Below are 21775 nucleotides of genomic sequence, written 5' to 3'. Positions count from 1 at the left end.
GTACCATTTTTATGATGGTCTTTGGTATGAAGACCCGACCATGAGTAGAACTCGCGATCTCCCAATCGAGAGGCGGACACGCTAACCACTAGGCCAACTTGTGGTCTTGTCAGATTTGTAGTGGTGCCATTTTCTTTCCATTTTGCTATAATGGATTTAATGGTGCTCCATGGGATATTCAAAGTTTGGGATTATTTTTATAACCCAACCCTGAGCTATACTTCTTCACAACTTTGTCTCTGACCTGTTTGGAGGCTCCTTGGTTTTCATTTTGCTTGCTTAGTAGTGTTGCAGAGTCAGGGTCCTTCCAGAACAGGTTGATTTGGACAGACATCGTGTGACAGATCATGTGACATGTTGATTGCACACAGGTGGATCTTAATCAACTAATTATGTGACTTATGAAGTGAATTGGTTGGACCAGCTCTTATTTAGGGGTTTCATACAAAAGGGGGTGAATACCTATGCACACTCCAGATTTCTGTTTTTTTTTTTTATCTTAATCATTGTTTGTATCACAATAAAAAAAAAATGCACCTTTAAAGTGGTAGGCATTTTATGTAAATCAAATAGTGCTAACACCCCAAAAATCCATTTTAATTCCAGCTTGTAATGTGACAAAACAAGACAAACACCAAGGGGGATGAATACACACTGTATATCATGACTTACAGAAAATCTATCCAATTCAGAAAACCAATCAGATTCACTAATTCAGCAGTGCTGTGTTATAAATATAGCCATCTGATTATTATAAACACTTGTTCCAATGTCACTCCCAGCAAGATGTCAAGCCTATGCTCAGGAGAAGAGAACACTTTCAAAAGGTTTGGAATTATTACTGATGGCTAGGACATGGGCTACTGTGGGGCTACAAAAGCTGCAGAGCTTTTTCTCTTTTCTGTATACAGTATAAATGTACTTTTATGACTTTGTAATAATCTTATAAAGGAGGACTCAACTTGGAAAAACTGTTTCTCTGAGTATTGTGAATATGTTTGTGAGCAAGCGTGTGTTGTATGCAGGCCTTCCTGTATCCAGAGGGTCATATGGATGATGGGCTGATTCTGCAGCTCTGCCAACATGAGGAGTCCAGAGCAGCTCGCATCATCCGAAACACCACACATCTCTTTACCCAGTTCATCAGGTACTTCTTCATTACCTTGGTATAACTGACTGGTGTATAAAAGGATGCAAGATTCAGGAGTGATATTTGGAGCAAGAATCAGTTAGTAATGAAGTAAGAAGAGTGGTATTAAAATCATATCTTTTGTTTGGGCCAAAATGACCTACTTTTAAATGTTTATGGAAAGTGGGTCAATAATATTTTTCTTATATGATTGGTTTTGGCGGCACCGTAGTGTAGTGGTTATCACTGTTACCTCACAGCAAGAAGGTTCTGGGTTCGAGCCCAGTGGCCGATGGGGGCTTTTCTGTGCGGAGTTTGCATGTTCTCCTCGTGTCTGTGTGGGTTTCCTCCGGGTGCTCCGGTTTCCCCCACAGTCCAAAGACATGCAGGTTAGGCTAATTGGTGGCTCTAAATTGGCTGTAGGTGTGAATGTGAGTGTGAATGGTTGTTTGTCTCTGTGTGTCAGCCCTGTGATGATCTGGTGACTTGTCCAGGGTGTACCCCGCCTCTCACCCATAGTCAGCTGGGATAGGCTCCAGCTTGCCCGCGACCCTGCACAGGATAAGTGTTTACGGATAATTGATGAATGCTTGGTTTCATTTCAGCAATTAAAAAAAAAATTATAAAACCCTGTACACAACATAGCCAAAAGTATGGCCTAATGGCCATTCCTAATTATTGAGTTCAGGCATTTCAGCCACACCCATTACTTTATAGGTGCACATAGCCACATGATATCCATAGACAAACACTGGCAGGAGAATGGGTCATACTGAACACCTCAGTGACTTTAAATGTGGTATTGGCATCAATTGCCACCTTTATCACAAGTCAGTTCATGACATTTTCTGCCCTACTAGATCTGCCCTGGTCAATTGCAAGTGCTTGTGGCAGCGGGCGCATGGCCAAGCATCGGTTTGTGAATGGAGGGCGGAGTCAGGGAAGGTGAGTGGTCAAATCGCTACACCTGTTGTCAATTAATGTGCGTTTGTGTGTCTCTTGCAATGATGGCACTCCATAAAAGGAGTAAGAGAAGTGCAGGAAGAGAAATTGGGACCAGAGCACGACGGTGTGTGTGTCTGAGTGTCTGTGTGTGTCCCAACTGAGAAAGATTTGTGCTGAAAAGCCAAATAAAAGCAAATTTGATGCTAACAGCCTGCCGTACTTCTGTGCTCCACCCACATCTGGGCAGCTTCTACAGTGGTGCCGAAACGCCTGGCGGTCTTCTTGTTGGGCCAGAATCAAGGCTTTGAACCATTGTTCCTGCTCCTTTTGGAGGGTGATCAGCGCTTGATGCTGATTTTGCTGTGCCGTGGTGAGGGCATGGACAAGGTTTTTAAAGTCAAGTCAAGTTTATTTGTATAGCGCTTTTAGTGATAAGTATTGTTGCAAAGCAGTTTTACAGAATTTGAACGACTTAAAACATGAGCTAATTTTATCCCTAATCTATCCCCAATGAGCAAGCCTGTGGCGACGGTGGCAAGGAAAAACTCCCTCAGACGACATGAGGAAGAAACCTCGAGAGGAACCAGACTCAAAAGGGAACCCATCCTCATTTGGGCAACAACAGACAGCATGACTATAATATTAACAGTTTTAACATGAAGTCAGTTTCGTTGATGTTATAAACTCTTCATTGATGGAAACTTGAGTGCAAAACTGTTCATGACAACTGCAGTCCTAAAGTTAGCAAGTCAACTGTAGTCCTCAGCCATAAAAGCATTACTGTAAGAGTCCCGAGTGTCCTCCAGGTGTGACTTTCAACTGTCCTCATGGGGCCGTCCTCTACAGGAGCGATGCGATGAGACTCCAACCAGACACAGGGCACCAGGATGGATCAAGCAGGTCTGAGGAGCAGAAGAGGTCAGCATCTCAATCCCAGGATCAACATGTAACTCAGAGGGACAGATCGAGGACTCCATGGGGGGGTTCCCTTCTGCACTCCCGGGTTTTGGCACCACTGTAGAAGTTGCCCGGATGTGGGTGGAGCACAGAAGTATGGCAGGCTGTTGTTAGCATCAAATTTACTTTTATTTGGCTTTTTAGCACAAATCTTTCTCAGTTGGGACACACACAGACACTCAGACACACACACCGTCGTGCTCTGGGTCCCAATTTCTCTTCCTCCACTTCTCTTACTCCTTTTATGGAGCACCGTCACTGCAAGAGACACACAAACACACATTAATTGACAACAGGTGTAGCAATTTGACCACTCACCTTCCCTGACTCCGCCCTCCATTCGCAAACCGATGCTTGGCCACGCCCCCGCTGCCACAGTGCTGTTATTGTGAAATGGGAAGGATCAGTGCATCAGGAGCTTAATGAAATGAGTTTCCATGGTGAACAGCTGCACACAAGCCTAAGATCACTACAGACAATGCCAATTGTTGGCTGATGTGATGTAAAGCACACTGCCATTGGACTCTGGAGCACGGTAAATGTGTTCTCTGGAGTGATAAATCATGCTTCACTACTTGGCAGTCCGATGAATAAATCTGGGTTTGGTGGATGCCAGGAGAATGCTACCAACTGGAATGCATCGTGCCAACTGTAATGTTTGGTGGAGGAGAGATAATGGTCTGGGTCTGTTTTTCAGGATTTGGGCCCATTAGTTCCACTGAAGGGTAATGTTAATGCTACAGCGTACAAAGACATTTTAGACAATTGTATGTGTCTCACTTTATGACAACAGTTTGCAGAACGCCCTTTCCTGTTCCAGCATGACTACACTTTTACACAAAGCACATCACATAGCAATTGTGAGCCAGGCCTTCTTAGGTGTGTCAACAGTAACAAGGTGTTAAAATGAATGATAGAGCTGGTCATATTGTAAAAGCTCATATATATGCATATGCTTGCCAATCAAGAACATCCTGCAGCATGTTAAGAGTTTTCTACTTCAATAAATCCTCTTTATATTGCTTTTTCGTAATGCAGTTGAACCCATCTCATCTCATTATCTCTAGCCGCTTTATCCTGTCCTACAGGGTCGCAGGCAAGCTGGAGCCTATCTCAGCTGACTACGGGCGAAAGGTGGGGTACACACTGGACAAGTCGCCAGGTCATCACAGGGCTGACACATAGACACAGACAACCATTCACACTCACATCTACGGTCAATTTAGGTGGTGTTTACATTAGACCGTATCCGTCTCGTTTTCGTCACGGATGCACTGTCCGTGCACATTAAAACGCCGGGAAACGACTCCACAGGCGGAACAACTTGAATCAGCCAGGGCCCACGTATTCAACCCAGTTCGTATCTGATCCGGTGCTGTGTAAACATTGAGGAACGAGGAAACGCTGTGCTGAGCTCTAGCTGACGTCGTCATTGGACAACGTCACTGTGACATCCACCTTCCTGATTTGCTGGCGTTGGGATCACACACACAGCGGCTCAGTCCTGAATCACTGCTCGTGCGCTTCACTCGCGCGCTCTGTGAGCTGCGCAGGGCCGGAGTGCGCACCCTCCAGAGGGCACTCGCTGTTCAGGGTGGAGTGATTTGGAGCGCAGGAGGAAGCGCTGAGCCGCACTGAGGTTTATTTACACATTTCAACTTATTTACCTCCTTCAGGCGCTTAAACTCAGTGAGAACATGAACATCACAGCCAGGTGTGTTTATCTGCTGGAGAAGGTGTTCGCTTGCCATCCTTCCACTTGCAAGTGGTGAGTGACTTGCGCATGCCCGATATGCACTGGGATCATGTGACGTGCCGTCTAATTGGTCATGTGGTTAGCGTATCCGTGTATTGGCGTTGCTGTGTGCACGCGAATTGTGTATTGGTGGTGCTGTGTGCACGCGAATCGTTTTAAAAACGTTAATCTGATGATCCGCTCTAATGTAAACACCAACTTAGAGTCGCCAATTAACCTAACCTGCATGTCTTTGGACTGTGGGGGAAACCGGAGCACCCGGAGGAAACCTACGCGGATAACATGCAAACTCCGCACAGAAAGGCCCTTGCCGGCCACGGGGCTCGAACCCGGACCTTCTTGCTGTGAGGCGACAGCGCTAACCACTACACCACCGTTCCGCCCAGTTGAACCCAATGGATGTATAATATAACTGGTATTTTAAAATGTTACCATTATATTCTTATAAAATCAACAGAAGTGGTCTGGACCAGAAAATGAACTTTTGCCCTCTTCTTGTTTGGTGTCAGAGGGTTGGATGAACTGAAGGGTGAGAAAGCATCAGGAGTGAGTCTACCAGTGGGAGAGGTACTACAGACCTTGAATGACCTCATCACCTACTTCCAACAACCTGACTCTGAGCTGGAACATGAAGAGAAGCAGAGGCAGCTCCGCTCGCTCATCAAACGCCAGGACCTTTTCAAAGAGGAGGTCAGTTCAGTGCACACAGTAAAGCACAGTTCAATATTCCCTATGTATGCATTTTTTAATCAGATGGTTTAAAGAAATATGTCAGTGTTCTTCAACTTGGTCTCTATATGCCACATCTGTAGATTGTTTGTAGAGTACCAGTCAAAGGTTTGGACACACTTACTCATTCATAGGTTTTTCTGTATTTTGACTATTTTCTACATTGTTGAACAATACTGAAGACATCAAAATTATGAAATAAAATAAGGAACATATATGGAATTATGTGGTAAGCAAAAAAAGTGTAAAAAAAATTAAAAACCATAATGTTTCATCTTTTAGAGTCTTCAAAGTAGCCACCATTTACCTTGATGACACTTTGCACACTATTACCATTATCTTAACCAGCTTCATGAGGTAGTCACTTGGAATGCTTTTCAATTAACAGTTCAATTAACAAGCCTCGTCAAAAGTTAATTAGTGGGATTTCTTGCCCTCTTCATGCATTTGAGATTAAACAATAAATAATAAAAATACAGTAAATAGCCCTATTCCACAACTGTAGTAATCCATATTATGTCAAGAACTGCTCAACTAAGGCCCTGTCCACACGGCAACGGATTCAGGTGAATCTGATAAAATTGTTTATCGTTTCGGCCTGGCGTCCACACGGCACCGGCGTTTTGGGTGCCCCAAAACGAAATCTTTTGAGAACGGGTTCCAGAGTGAAAAAATCTGGCAACGGCGCCGTTGCGAAGTCGTCTGGATGAGTAGAACGGATTTGTTTACGATGATGTCACAACCACATGACTGTCAGTGCTTCACGCTGGGTAGAAGTGTAACGAACTCGATGCGAGTTGTCAACAAATCGTATAACTTGGTTCGTGAAACATGCTTACAAAATATTTTCACTGTGAATATTTATTGTGTAATGGTGCAAAGTGAGAGAGAGAGAGAGAGAGAGAGAGAGAGAATAGCCCTTAGGGCAGAGTCTTTAGTCCAAACACTGCGGAAGCAGTACCAAACCGCGCACCGCCCGTGCGCTTTCCAAAAACAAAAACAATCCCGCCAGCAAAAATAGGAAAAAAAAAAGGAGCGATCTCAGCTCTTCAGAGGTTGGTTTAAGTCCGACAATACATTCCTCAAAAAGGGCGTAGAAAAACAAAGTAATCCATCAACGTGTAGCATTCAATTTATTCCAGACCATTAAAGAATTCTGGAGGATATCAGAATGTTGGCGTACCGGCTTCCATCTACCCCCGTTCATTCCTCTTTCCGCGTCTTTCGTTTTATGCTACTGATTAATAATCAAAACTTTATGTGGCTAATGCTACAGAAGAAGGGGTTTATGTGCATGCGTCTACTTCTTCTATTGTTCTGGTGTCTCTGATGGGACCGTCTTACAGCGCACGTAGAGGTGTGGCATGTGTATTGCATCGTTTTCAGCAAGCGTTGCGTTGCCATATGAACCTGATATTTTACTGATCCATTGCCCACGTGGACGCGATATTTTAAAAAAAAAAATCTCGTTGCCGTTGTCGTGTGGATGTAGCCTGAGAAAAGAGAAATGACATCCATTATTACTTTGACATGGTGTCTTTTAATTAATAAAAATAAAGAAAAAACAGGCGGCACGGTGGTGTAGTGGTTAGTGCTGTCGCCTCACAGCAAGAAGGTTCTGGGTTCAAGCCCCGTGGCCGGCGAGGGCCTTTCTGTGTGGAGTTTGCATGTTCTCCCCGTGTCCGCGTGGGTTTCCTCCGGGTGCTCCGGTTTCCCCCACAGTCCAAAGACATGCAGGTTAGGTTAACTGGTGACTCTAAATTGACCGTAGGTGTGAATGTGAGTGTGAATGGTTGTCTGTGTCTATGTGTCAGCCCTGTGATGACCTGGCGACTTGTCCAGGGTGTACCCCGCCTTTCGCCCGTAGTCAGCTGGGATCGGCTCCAGCTTGCCTGCGACCCTGTAGAAGGATAAAGTGGCTACAGATAATGGATGGATGGATGGATAAAGAAAAAACATTGAATTACATGGTCTACAAACTTTTGACTGTATATTATTGCTATAATAATATAGTATATTTCTCTGTACTGTTGCAGTGAACTGAAATCCCACTGTATCTATATGCTATCTGTATGTGCATCTGTTGGCACAGCAAATATCCACATCTGTATTTGTATTTGGGTGTGGTCTAAACTGGAAGGGTTTTTTTTTCTTGTTTTTTTTTTTTTTTAAATTCCATATGAACTACCATTATGCCCCTGGAAACACTGGAAAAAAAACAGTTCTGCAGCCTCATATCACATGGGACAGTTTTATCCATTTTACTAAGAGGCTAAGTTGAACCAGTGCAACAGCATCTGGTCTTTATTTGAATTTCATAACTCCTTTATGCCAGCATGAAAGTAAAAACCTCCTGCTTTTTGTGGTGTCCTATGGGTTCCTGATGCTTATCTTTTATTCATATCGATATTTGTATCTGTTTAGAGCATATTATCTGTTCCGTCTGAATAACGTATTGATATTCTGTACTGAGAAGAAAGCAGAAAAGCAATTGAATGAAACATGAAAATCACTTAGTGTAAAATGAAAATTGATAAATGCTGTAGAATTCCATTAAACAGAAGCATAAAAGACATGCATGGCCCCTTTTTCACTCTTTATTCATCTTCAGTAACTGCTTTATCCTGGTTAGGCTTGCAATGGACCCGGAACTTGGGTATGAGGCAGGAGTACACCCAAAATGGGACAGCAATCTGTGGCAATACACACACACACATACACAAACACAGGGTACCTGGAGCAACACTACGCACTGTACCACTGAAAATAAAGTTAGACTTAAACTGGGATTGCCCACTTCTTATATAGACTCGAGTTGAGGAAAAAAATGATAATACCATAAGATTGAGAATGTAGTGATGGATGATGTTTCCTTATTTTCCTGCCTATTTTAGGGAATGCTTACACTGGTCTCTATCTGCATCGATCGGCTCAACATGTATCACAGTGCTGCTGAGTTTGAAGAGTTTGCAGGCGAGGAGGCAGGAGAGGCCTGGAAGGATATCCTCAACCTCCTCTATGAGTTGCTGGGTAGGTGTGCCTTCACACACACACACACACACACACACACACACACACACACACACACACACACACAGAGTCTTTAGTGGTAAGGACTTTTGGTGGGAAGCTGATAACATGTACTTCCATGCATGAAATGAAACAGTAATGGTTCATGTTAATGTGAAGGATATCAGATTTAATATAAAGGTATTTACATTTATATTGGTTATAGCATCAGTTCATGATCATAGCTTTTGCTGATGCAGGATTACATTAATATCAATGACACTATCACACTGGACTTATGCTGTAGGCTACTATCGACTCTAAATCCATAAACTCATAATGGGCAGTTGAAAGTCAATAACATACTGTACATTCATTTAGCGTACAGTATATGTACCTTGTTTCAACTGTGTTCTAGGTAATATCATTAACAAGGGTTGCAAGGTTTTAGCAAAATTTCTATTCCAATTACATCTCAAAAGTCTCACAAAAGGCCTGAATCTAACCCCAAAACATTCTGGCATTGGAAAAGGAAGACATTTTTATTTTTTTCCCCCAGCGTTTGGATGGTGTACAAGCATTTCTGACATAAGGACATTATCCAGTCCACAGATAATCCATGGACCTATATTAATACTTATTGCACTTCACATTTTTGATCACTAAGTACAATAACTGTGGAAGCTCTGTGGTGCAGTGAGTGTGTGCTGCCCTGTGATCACACAACACTTAGAAAGGCAAGCAAATCAAAGGAAAATAAGTTAATATCTGTCAAATAGAAACATTTAAAAGATCACTAATCACTCCAAAAAGATAACGTTTCAATTTCAGGAAAATGAATTTAATATGTATGGAGTTGTGGATGAGAACATTTTGAAGATTAATATTTATTAAATGGCTGATATATGTTGGCTGCCCATGAGTTGGCCTAGTGGTTAGCGTGCCTGCCTCTCAACTGGGAGATCGAGAGTTCTACTTGCGGTTGGGTCATACCAAAGACCATCATAAAAATGGTACCTACTACCGTCTGGCAAAGCGCGCTGCAATACAGATGCGAGTGGGGAAGTCAAACTCTTGTGGTTACCAGAGGACTAGCCCCCCACTGTAACCCTAGCTGTATAGGTGAGAGGCCAAGGGCTATCGAAATGAAGATCGGCGCCGCACCCATACACCTTAAAGAGTTGGTTAGTACTGGGACAGGAGACTGCCTGGGAAGACCAGATTCTGGCATAAGAGGAACTTTGACTTGACTTGATATACTGGCTGATATATGATGATATATGACATGTTAAACACTAGTCGGGAAGGAGCCTGAGCTTGTGCCTGAGGTTGAGTAATACTAACTAGATATACTTGGACTCACCTCAACACACAGCACAAGTTCTGGAAATATTCTCCTGGAGAGGGACTAGATTCTGTACCACTCTGCAGCTGCCCTGGGTGAGAGGCAGCAGGTAGGTGTGGGTATACTTATAGCCCCTCTGGTTTGGTGCTTATACATTAGCATTTTCCCCTGTGAACAAGAGGGCTGCTTCTCTCTACCTTCAAGTCAGGGAACAGGCTCCAACTTCTTATGCACTGAATGCAATTCAGAGTATCCAGCCTCCTTGGAGTCCTGAGGCAGGGTGCTGGAAGACGGTCCTCTCGGATTCTGTTTTCTTATGCTCACGTGGGCAATTACAGTGAAACCTGAAAGGAAGATTGGCCTGCCTGACCTGAACTAGAGCCCTGCACTCCCGCGGGAGTCCCGTGGGACTCGCGGGACCCACCGCAAAGCAGTGCGGGACAAATTTTGAAAGCTCATTGCGGGCACGGGCGGGACCGGAAGTGCACATATGCAGGTGGGAGCGATGATAAGCTGCAGTCCCGCTAACTAAAAACGTGTCTGAAATAAAATTTATAAATTATTAATTTATGTCTATCATATATAATTTGTGCTGGATATTTTATTTGGCATTAATAAAACACTTTAAGATGCCTAAATTTGCAGAGTGAGTCAGATTGCTAGATTGAGTGAGGAATAGCATCTTAAATTTGCCATTGATCACCCTAACGGGAAATCCTTTGATCACTCTAATGACTCGCCGTTCACACTCAGCTAGCAAGAGAACCATGAGTGAAGTGATTTAGTGCTTGAGTTAGTCTACAACTCTAATCAGAGAGACAGGTTACACAGTGACGGTAGGCTTGACTCAATGCTATCCCAGAAATCCTTCCTGTAATATGCAAATTTGGCTGTCCAATCAGAGGCGGCCAAATTTGCATATTACAGGAAGGATTTCTGGGATAGCATTGAGTCAAGCCTACCGTCACTGTGTAACCTGTCTCTCTGATTAGAGTTGTTCACTCATGGTTCTCTTGCTAGCTCTGCTTTGCAATAAAAAAAAAAAAAACATTGGTACAAAGCAAGCCCATTCACTTTTTTATGCTGATCAGAGAATTACAATGGTTTCTCATGTGACAAAAATGTGCGATTCGCTATTAAATATTTTAATCGCTTGACAGCACTAATTATTATTATTAGAGACACTACATGCTGAATTCAGAAACAAGGTAAATTACGTGAACGTGAGCTGTAGATATTTTATGCTCAAATCCACTCAAAGTAGGGGGTGGGGCACCATCATGCTGTGTCAAGACGAACTTTCCTGAGAAATAACGCGAACATCTGCATCATGCGGGATTTGCAGGCGGGGGCGGGAGCGGGACAAAATATGGCGGGAGCGGGACTGAAAATCATAATTCTTTGTGGGCGCGGGTGGGAGCGGGACTGAAAATCATAATTCTTTGCGGGCGTGGGCGGGAGTGGGACTGCACAATGCGGGCGCGGGTGGGAGCGGGACTGAAAAATCCGACCCGCGCAGACCTCTAACCTGAACCCAAGTGGAGTTTTGTTATTGGACTTCTGTGCTAATCACAGTTTGCCCATAACAAACACCATGTTCGAGCATGGGGGTGTTCATAAGTTCACTTGGCACCAGGACACCCTAGATCATAGGTCAATGATTGATTTTGCAGTTGTGTTATCAGACCTGTGACTGTATGTCTTGGACACTTGAGTGAAGAGAGGAACTGAGCTGTCAACTGATCACCACCTGATGGTCAGTTGGATTAGATGGTGGGGAGGATGCCAGAGAGGCCCAGTACACCCAAATGTATAGTGAGGGTTGGCTGGAAATGTTTGGCAGAGGCTTCTGTCTGGAAGATTTTCAACTCCCACTTCCACAGAACTTCTGCTGCATTCTGAGGGAGGTCAGTGACATTGAGTCCGAATGAGCTGTGTACCACATCTCCATTGATTAGGCAGCTGTAAGGATCTGCATCTGTAAGGTTGTTGGTGCCTGTCACAGCAGCAACCCCCAAACCCAGTGGTGGACACCAGTGGTAAAGGGATCTGTCAAGCTGAAGAAGGAGTCCTATTGAGCTTGGTTAGGTTGTAGGCAAGGCAAGGCAAGGCAAGTTTATTTATATAGCACATTTCATGCACAATGGCAGTTCAATGTGCTTTACAGAAGCAAAAACAAAAACAGTAAACAATAGAGAAATAAAATTACATAAAATAATTTTATTTTTAATCTAAAACAATTAATTAAAAGAATTAAAAGAAAATAATAAGAATTAAACAACAGTAGAAATAAAATAATAAAATGCCAAAAAGAAAAAAGGAGAAAAAGAAAAAGAAACCAGCGGAATAAAATAGAATAAAATTAAAGTAAATTTAAAACATGCAGAGAAAGTAAAGATTATAAAAAATGTAAAAATATTAATTATTTAACAGAAAGCATCTGAAAACAGCTTGGTCTTTAACCTAGATTTGAAGCTGCCAACAGCAGGAGCATTTTTAATGTCCTCTGGCAGTTGGTTCCATAGATGTACTGCATTGTAGCTAAAAGCTGCTTCACCACACTTTGTTTTAACGACTGGTTTTAATAGTAAATTTTTCTGTTGCGATCTGGTAGATCTGATTGGGTTAGGCCGCTGCAACATATCAGAGAGGTAATTGGGCCCTGTACCATTTAGAGATTTATACACCAGCAGCAATGCTTTAAAGTCAATTCTGTAGCTTACTGGAAGCCAGTGAAGGGACCTTAGAATTGGGGTAATGTGCTCTGTTCTTTTTGTTCATGTGAGAACCCTCGCCGCTGCATTTTGAACCAGCTGAAGTCGTTTGATGGTCTTTTTTGGCAGGCCTGTGAAAAGGCCATTGCAGTAATCAACCCTACTAGAGATGAAGGCATGTATTAGTTTTTCCAGATCATTTTTTGACATAAATCCTCTTAGTTTGGAAATGTTTTTTAGGTGATAAAATGCCGTTTTAGTGATTGCTTTCATGTGACTGTCAAAGTTTAGCTCGCTGTCAATGAAAACACCAAGATTTTTAACCATTTCTTTAGTTTTAATCCCTTTTGTGTCAAGAATAGTGGTAATCCTGAGTCTTTCATCTTTTTTTCCAAATAGAATTACTTCTGTTTTATTTGTGTTCAACTGAAGAACATTTTGTGACATCCAGCTATTGATTTGATCGATGCACTGGTAGAGACATTCAAGGGGGGCATAGTCATTTGGTGATAGAGCAAAATAAATTTGGGTATCATCTGCATAGCAGTGATACAAAATTGAATTTTTATTGATAATTTGCCCAAGTGGGAGCATATAAAGGTTGAAAAGTAATGGTCCAAGAATCGACCCCTGGGGGACACCACAGGTCAAAGGCATTGACGTTGAGGAACAATTTCCCAGGGTAGGGAAATTGTAGGACATTGGAAGCAGCTGACAGACACCAACTGGCCAAGCAGAGTGCAGCATTTAACAGTTGTGGAAGCAAAAATATGAGTGTGGGAAGAGTTTGGTGAGGCCATGAAGCATGACTTTCAGTTGGCCTCAAAGAGATTATGGAAAACCATCAAACAACTCAGGAGAGGGAAGCAGTGCTTTGCCCTTGTTGTATACAGTAGGGATGGAGTGCTGCTGACTACAACTGAGGACAGTTCAGGTGGTGAGAAGAATACTTCCAGAACCTCCTGAGACCCACTGACACCCCTTCTGTAGAGGAAGTAGGGTACGAGGACTCAGAGGGAGATTCTTCCATCACTTGGACTGAGGTCACTGAGATGGTTAAAAAAAACTGTTCAGTGGCAGGGCCATGGGGTGGATAAGACCCACCCAGAGTTCCTCAAGGCTTTTGTGGGGCTGTCTTAGTTGACACTTCTTTTCAACATTCCATGGAGGTTGGGGGCAGTGCCCCTGGATTGGCAGATTGGAGTGGTGGTCCCTCTTTTTAAGAACAGGAACTGGAGGGTGTGTTCCAACTTTAGAGGGATCACACTCCTCAGCCTCCCTGGGAAGGTTTATTCCAGGGTGCTGGAGAGGAGCGTCCTTCTGTTAGTCAAACCTCAGAGTCAGGAGGAACAATATGGTTTTTGTCCTGGCTGTGGAACAATGGATAAGCTCTTTGCCCTCACAAGGGTACTGGAGGTTGCATGGGAGTTTTCCCAACTAGGCTACATGTGCTTTGTGGACTTGGAAAAGGCATACAACTGTGTTCCTCAAGGTGGCCTGTAGGGGGTGCTCCGGGAGCATGGGGTACCGGACCTGCTGCTATGGGCAATTTGGGCCCTGTATAACCAGACTGAGAGCTTGGTTTTCATTGGCAACAATAAGTCAGACTCATTCCTGGTGAATGTTCATCTCTGCCAGGGCTGCCCTTTGTCTCAGTTCTGTCCATAACTTTTATGGATTTATGGACAGAGTTTCTAGGTGTAGCCAAGAATTTGGGTAGAGGATGTCTGGTTCACTGGGGTTAGGATTGCATTGTTGCTTTTTTTTTCCAGATAATGTGATCCTGTTGGCATCATTGAGCCATGACTTCCAGCTTATACTGGGATGGTTTGCAGCAAAGTGTGACGTGGCTGAGATGAGAATCAGTACTTCCAAGTCTCAGGCCATGGCTCTAAGCTGGAAAAGGTGGACTGCCCACTCTAGGTTGGGGATGTGTCCTTGCCTCAAGTGGAGGAGTTCAAGTATCTCAGGTCTTGTTCACAAGTGAGGGAAGAATGCAGCGAGAGATCAACAGATGCATCAGTGCAGCTTCTGCAGTGATGAGGAAGCTGTACTGGTCTGTTGTGGTGAAGAGAGAGCTGAGCCAAAAGGCGAAGCTATCAATCTACTGGTCAGTCTCCATTCCTACCTTCATGTATGGCCATGAGCTGTAGCTAGAGACTGAAAGACAAAGATCATGGATACAAGTGGTAGAAATGAGCTTTGTTCAAAGGATGTCTGGGCTCACCCTTAGAGACAGAGTGAGGAGCTCAGACATTCAGGAGGGGGTCAGAGTAGATCTGCTGCTCTGATGCATCAAAAGAAGCCAGCTGAGGTGGTTCTGCAACTTTTATTATTATGTTTTAAATTTTAACCTTTATTTAACTAGGCAAGTCATGAAGAACAAGATTCTTATTTACAGTAATGGCCTGGCAAAAGGCAAAGCTGCTTGAGGAAAGGGGGTAAAGGCTAAAAATGAGAAGAGGTAACATGAGTGCCATGCAATCTAACACACAAACATTAAACAGATAAACAGATAGCTAACAAGGAGCAGCATCATTCAGTGCAACAAACAAGACAGAAGTAGCATATATAACCAGTTAGAGAGAAAGGGAGGAAAACAGCGTTTACTTGAAACACCAGTAAACACAGATATTTGTCAGTCTGGAAAACAGTTGCATGGAGGAGACCCAGGACATGCTAGAGAGATTATATTGCTTGACTGGATAAGAGGCAGAAAATGGATGGGTGGATGGAAGGAAATGGTTGATATTAATAATGGCCCCCATATGCCCCCCTGCCCCTATGGACAAGCTGCCACTGATTAATAAAAAGCATCACAAGCCTTTTACATAGGTTACATACATTGATTTATTCCTTGCTGATTCCTTGCCAGACCAGTTAAGAGACTATTTTCAGTTCCAGCTGGTTTTAGGGGCTTTTGTCTTCATGGGGTTTACCATGTCTTGCAAAAGTATTCATGCCCCTTGGTGTTTGTCCTGTTTTGTTGCATTACAGGATGAAATTAAAATGGATTTTTGGGGTGTTAGCACTGCTTGATTTACACAACATGGCTACAGTTTTAAAGGTGCAAATTGTTACTTTATTGTGATACAAACAATAATTAAGATGAAAAAAAAAACAGAAATCTGGAGTGTGCATAGGTAGTCACCCCCTTTCGTATGAAACCCCTAAATAAGAGCTACTCCAACCAATTCACTTCATAAATCACATAATTAGTTGATTAAGATCCACCTGTGTGCAATCAAAGTGTCACATGATCAGTCACATGATGTCTGCATAAATCAATCTGTTCTGGAAGGACCCTGACTCTGCAACACTACTAAGCAAACAACATGAAAACCAAGGAGCACTCCAAACAGGTCAGAGACAAAGTTGTGGAGAAGTATAGATCAGGGTTGGGTCTTAAAAAATATCCAAAACTTTGAATATCCCAGGGAGAACCCTTAAATCCATTATAGCAAAATGGAAAGAATATGGCACCACTACAAACCTGACAAGAGAAGGCCACCCACCAAAACTCACAGACCGGGCAAGAAGGGCATTAATCAGAGATGCAACAAAGACACTAAAGATAACACTGAAGGAGCTGCAAAGATTCACAGCAGAGATGGGAATATCTGTCCATAGGACCACTTTACGCCATACACTCCACAGAGTGGGGCTTTATGGAAGAGTGACCAGAAAAAAGTCATTGCTTAAGAAAACATGTTTGGAGTTTGCCCAACAGCATATGACAGACTCCCCAAACACATGGAAGAAGATTCTCTGGTCAAATGAGACTAAAATTGATCTTTTTGGCCATCATGGGAAATGCCATTTGTGTGGCGCAAACCCAACACCCTGAGAACACCATTCCTACAGTGAAGCATGGTGGTGGCAGCATCATGCTGTGGGGGTGTTTTTTATGTGCAGGGACAGCAAAGCTGGTCAGGATTGAAATAAAGATGGCTAGCACTAAATATAGGGCAATTCTGGAGGACAACCTGTTTGAGTCAGCCAGAGGTTTCAGACTAGGACTAAGGTTCACGTTACAGCAGGACAATGACCCTACACATACTGCGAAAGCTACACTGGAGTGGTTTAAAGGGAAACATTTAAATGTATTGGAATTGCCTAGTCAAAGCCCAGACCTCAATCCAATTGAGAATCTGTGGCATAACTTGAAGATTGCTGCACACCAATGCAACCCATCTAACTTGGAGTTGGAGGAGTTTTGCCTTGAGGAATGGGCAAAAATCCCAGTGGCTAGATGTGTTAAGCTAATAATGACATACCCCAAGAGACTTGCAGCTGGAATTGCAGCAAAAGGCAGCTCTACAAAGTATTGATTGGGGGGGGGGGTACCTATGCACATTCCAGACTTCTTTTTTTTTCATCTTAATTATTGTTTGTGTCACAATAAAACAACAATTTGCACTTTTAAAGTGGTAGATATGTTGTGTAAACCAAACGGTGCTAACCCCCCAAAAATCCATTTTAATTCCAGATTGTAATGCAACAAAACAGGACAAACGCAAAGGGGGGTAAATACTTTTGCAAGACACTGTAGATAAGCATTTATAGTGTCTTTAACAATACTATCCATTCTTTATTATACCCCAAGATGAAGTGTTGATTCTCCATTGGGTTTTTAAATAAATCTCTGTGGGTAAATATCTGCCTTTTGTGGCATTTTGTGGTTTTATTGTGAGATTGTTATTGTGAAAATCTGCCACTGTTTACTTTATTCGCCTGACACATTTGTCAGGCCCCCACGGCGACTCTAAACAAGCCGTAGGTTCTCTCTCTCAGTAAATTATGGAGGTCACCCTCAGGAGAGGCAGGAGGGCAGGACTGTGGGCATGATGCATCAGTCTGCTGACATCAGCCCATTTTAGTGTCTGACAGGTTCATTTACTGCCTTGCTGCTTGTGTGTATTCCTTTAAGTCTGGATCCACGACCACTAACTGTTTTTTTTATGTGAACAATTTAACTGATTAAACCACAACTATTGAAACTCAGCTCCGGGACCTTGGACTATATTATAAATGTGCCTCCAGTCTCCTGTCTTTAGTTGGTGATTAATTCTTCCTAGTGGATGGACCCAACTTAATTGGGACCTCAGTTTTCTGGACGGGCGGCACGGTGGTGTAGTGGTTAGCGCTGTCGCCTCACAGCAAGAAGGTCCTGGGTTCGAGCCCCGGGGCCGGCGAGGGCCTTTCTGTGTGAAGTTTGCATGTTCTCCCCGTGTCCGCGTGGGTTTTCTCCGGGTGCTCCGGTTTCCCCCACAGTCCAAAGACATGCAGGTTAGGTTAACTGGTGACTCTAAATTGACCGTAGGTGTGAATGTGAGTGTGAATGGTTGTCTGTGTCTATGTGTCAGCCCTGTGATGACCTGGCGACTTGTCCAGGGTGTACCCCGCCTTTCGCCCGTAGTCAGCTGGGATAGGCTCCAGCTTGCCTGCAACCCTGTAGAAGGATAAAGCGGCTAGAGATGATGAGATGAGATGAGACAATTTAACTGATTAAACCACAACTATTGAAACTCAGCTCCGGGACCTTGGACTATATTATAAATGTGCCTCCAGTCTCCTGTCTTTAGTTGGTGATTAATTCTTCCTAGTGGATGGACCCAACTTAATTGGGACCTCAGTTTTCTGGACAGGCGGCACGGTGGTGTAGTGGTTAGCGCTGTCGCCTCACAGCAAGAAGGTCTGGGTTCGAGCCCCGTGGCCGGCGAGGGCCTTTCTGTGCGAAGTTTGCATGTTCTCCCCGTGTCCGCGTGGGTTTCCTCCAGGTGCTCCGGTTTCCCCCACAGTCCAAAGACATGCAGGTTAGGTTAACTGGTGACTCTAAATTGACCGTAGGTGTGAATGTGAGTGTGAATGGTTGTCTGTGTCTATGTGTCAGCCCTGTGATGACCTGGCGACTTGTCCAGGGTGTACCCTGCCTTTCGCCCGTAGTCAGCTGGGATAGGCTCCAGCTTGCCTGCGACCCTGTAGAAGGATAAAGCGGCTAGAGATAATGAGATGAGATGAGTTTTCTGGACACTCTGCATTGAGCACAGTGGTACATTGTTTTCAAGTAGTTGAGTGGCCCTCTGTGTAAAGGATGTGACAGAGGAATGATTACAGGTTTACTATGAATATCAAAAAATACAGTACCTTAATTTTCTTCCATTGTTGTTCTCCAGCTGCCCTAATCCGAGGAAACAGGCCCAACTGTACGCAATTCTCTCGCAAGTTGGACTGGCTTGTCAGCAAACTGGAGCGTCTGGAGTCCTCCTCAGGTACTTTTCAGGCAGAGTTATGTGTCTATAAATATTGTTATTCTGTATGCATTAGCCTAGTTTAATGCATTGTCATGCGGTCCACTAGCTGCAGCTGCACACATAATTATTTTGTCGCCTGGCCCAGAGCACATTAATAGGAAGCTGCAGTATGCTTACTCAACCCTCTGCTCTTTGTTTGTGCCTTCAGCATTGTCTACATTATTTCAAAGTAAGTGTGTGCAGACTCGTAATATAATCTGTATTATAAATAAATGGTTATCTGTTTAGGCATTCTGGAGGCGCTGCACTGCATCCTAACAGAGAGTCCAGAGGCTCTAAACATCATCCAGAAAGACCACATCAAATCCATCATTTCCCTTCTCTATAAACATGGACGCAACCACAAGGTTAGCATTTGGCCTCACTTCACACACACAGAGCTGCACGCCAAAACCTGCTTGTGCTTGAACAGCTACTGATAAAAGTTTAATCAGTGAAAATGCAGAAGTGCTTCAAAATGGATTTTAAGATGTATAATATAAATTATTAAGCACTTCTGTCTTCTATTTAATAAAGGTTTCAGGAAATCTGGTTAGGAAAGGCAGAGCAAAGTTTACATTTTTATTCCGTAAAATCAAGGGCGTAGGTTTGGTCTAAGCTTTGGTAGGGACGTTCACACTGCAGGCTGAAGTGACTCAAATCCGATCTTTTCGCCCATATGTGACCTGTATCCGATCTTTTATTGACAATATGAACGACACAGATCCGATTTTTTCAAATCCGACCCAGGCCGTTTGGATATGTGGTCCTAATTCCGATTCCTATCCGCTCTTTTCATATGCGACTTCAGTCTGAACCGCCAGGTCTCATTCATCCGACTTACACGTCATCAACAAGCCACAAACGTCACTATTCTGCGCTGAAGTAGGCGGCGGGTCTCTCAAAAAAAGTTACAACAACATGGCGCATAATCACTGGCGCAGATAGAGGGTGGGACTCGTCCCACCCAGATTTAAATTCACCTCGTTCGGTCCCCCCCACTTATAGGGAGGAAAAAACGTCTATGCTGTCTTTCTTTGCATAAGGCAAACCTCACGGAAAAATCAAAAGACTAATTACCATTCGGTTTATTGAGGTGCACAGCAGTGTATACATAGTTGCAACAACTTACATAAAACAAAACAAAGACTGATATTCGGTTGGTTGAGCTGCGCAGACTGCACAGGTTGCGAGCTCGAGCTTGGTTGCTATGGTAACCCACAACAAGTTTGACAGGCATATCGGGGTTGGGGTTGGTTTGCTGGCAGCTTTGTCCCCCCCAGTTTTTTGTCCCCCCCCAGTTCAAAAAACGTATCTGTGCCCCTGTGCATGACATCAATGCGAGGGACGCTTCGGGCTGTGAAGGTTCTGAATCTTCTCAATGGAAGGACGCAGAGGTTAGGGAGCTGATTTCCATTTGGGGGGATGCAGCTATTCAAGCTAGATTGGATGGGTCATACCGCAACCGGGCGGTTTTACTTCCGTAAACACTGGCCATGCTCACTGCGTGTGACGTCGTCGTATCCTGCAATGCGCATGCGGAACACTTTTAGGTCGCTTTTCGTTCATACTGAGGATCACATACAAGTCGCATATATTTGTTAATGTGAACGACCTCACAAAAAAATTGGATTTCACAAAAAAATCGGAATTGAGCATTAAGCCTTGCAGTGTGAATGTAGCGTACAACTTACTCCCCCCCCCCCCATCCACCCATAACTTGATCATACATCCCGTGTACACAACCACACTCATACTCAGCGGAACAGTTCAAGAACACTTTACTTATTCCTTTTCCAAATTCAGCATACATTTTGCATTTTGTCCTCTTATGCAGTTAAGAGAAAAACATTCCAGGTAAGACCAAAATAAATAACTATTATTGGGATCTTCTGTATTATACAGCAAACACAAATCCAGATAAGAACAAAGAAATAACTTCTTGCACTTCAGGTAAATGATGCAATCTCTACATTATTGGGATATTGTGCATTTAAGAGAAAAATATCCAGAAAAGAACAAATAACTAAGAACAGAAAAGAACAAATTACTAAGATAATTTGTTAGTATATTCCATGTCGGGCGGCACGGTGGTGTAGTGGTTAGCGCTGTCGCCTCACAGCAAGAAGGTCCGGGTTCGAGCCCCGGGGCTGGCGAGGGCCTTTCTGTGTGGAGTTTGCATGTTCTCCCCGTGTCCACGTGGGTTTCCTCCGGGTGCTCCGGTTTCCCCCACAGTCCAAAGACATGCAGGTTAGGTTAACTGGTGACTCTAAATTGACCGTAGGTGTGAATGTGAGTGTGAATGGTTGTCTGTGTCTATGTGTCAGCCCTGTGATGACCTGGCGACTTGTCCAGGGTGTACCCCGCCTTTCGCCCGTAGTCAGCTGGGATAGGCTCCAGCTTGCCTGCGACCCTGTAGAAGGATAAAGCGGCTAGAGATAATGAGATGAGATGAGATGAGATGAGATGAGATATTCCATGTCACATCAGAGAACCAAAACCTCACCTGGAGCACTGAAGCTCCAGCCACCTCTCCTTCTATCTGTCCTGCCCCTTCACTGGATGTATGAACATCCTATGTGAAAAAGAACATATAATTAGTAGACATATCTCGGGAGCTGTGTCTCAGAGCTCTATTTATTTCAGACCAATGTGAATTAACTTTTGGCTACCCTATTCAACATATATCACATTCAGTGTCATTGCTGACCTACTTATGCCTGTTCTTAACTTTACACCTCACCTGACCACCTGTAGGTTCTGCTTCCTCTGTCGAAACCTCCTCCTGGTTGGCACTACACTTCTTTGTGTCCTATGTAATCAAACAAAATGTTCATGAAAAAGATTCATGAACCCATTTTTAACAAACATGAGGACTAGAATATAGCCTACATGTTG

At 43.6% G+C, this 21775-nt stretch overlaps 1 protein-coding gene across 1 annotated transcript in view; it reads left to right on the top strand.

The window, feature by feature from the left end:
* The window catches only part of ryr3 (ryanodine receptor 3), a 296068-nt gene that overhangs the window by 69214 nt on the left and 205079 nt on the right, over positions 1–21775 (top strand). The window contains exons 14-18 of the mRNA XM_060915728.1: positions 1026–1147; positions 5297–5477; positions 8411–8546; positions 18761–18856; positions 19127–19245. Of these exons, the coding sequence (XP_060771711.1) occupies positions 1026–1147; positions 5297–5477; positions 8411–8546; positions 18761–18856; positions 19127–19245 (654 nt within the window). The remainder of the gene's footprint in view (positions 1–1025; positions 1148–5296; positions 5478–8410; positions 8547–18760; positions 18857–19126; positions 19246–21775) is intronic.

This window comes from Neoarius graeffei, chromosome 3 (assembly GCF_027579695.1).
Source record: "Neoarius graeffei isolate fNeoGra1 chromosome 3, fNeoGra1.pri, whole genome shotgun sequence".
NCBI lineage: Eukaryota > Metazoa > Chordata > Actinopteri > Siluriformes > Ariidae > Neoarius > Neoarius graeffei.
Note: the sequence above shows the minus strand (reverse complement) of the source record. Positions and strands in the feature narration are given on the sequence as shown.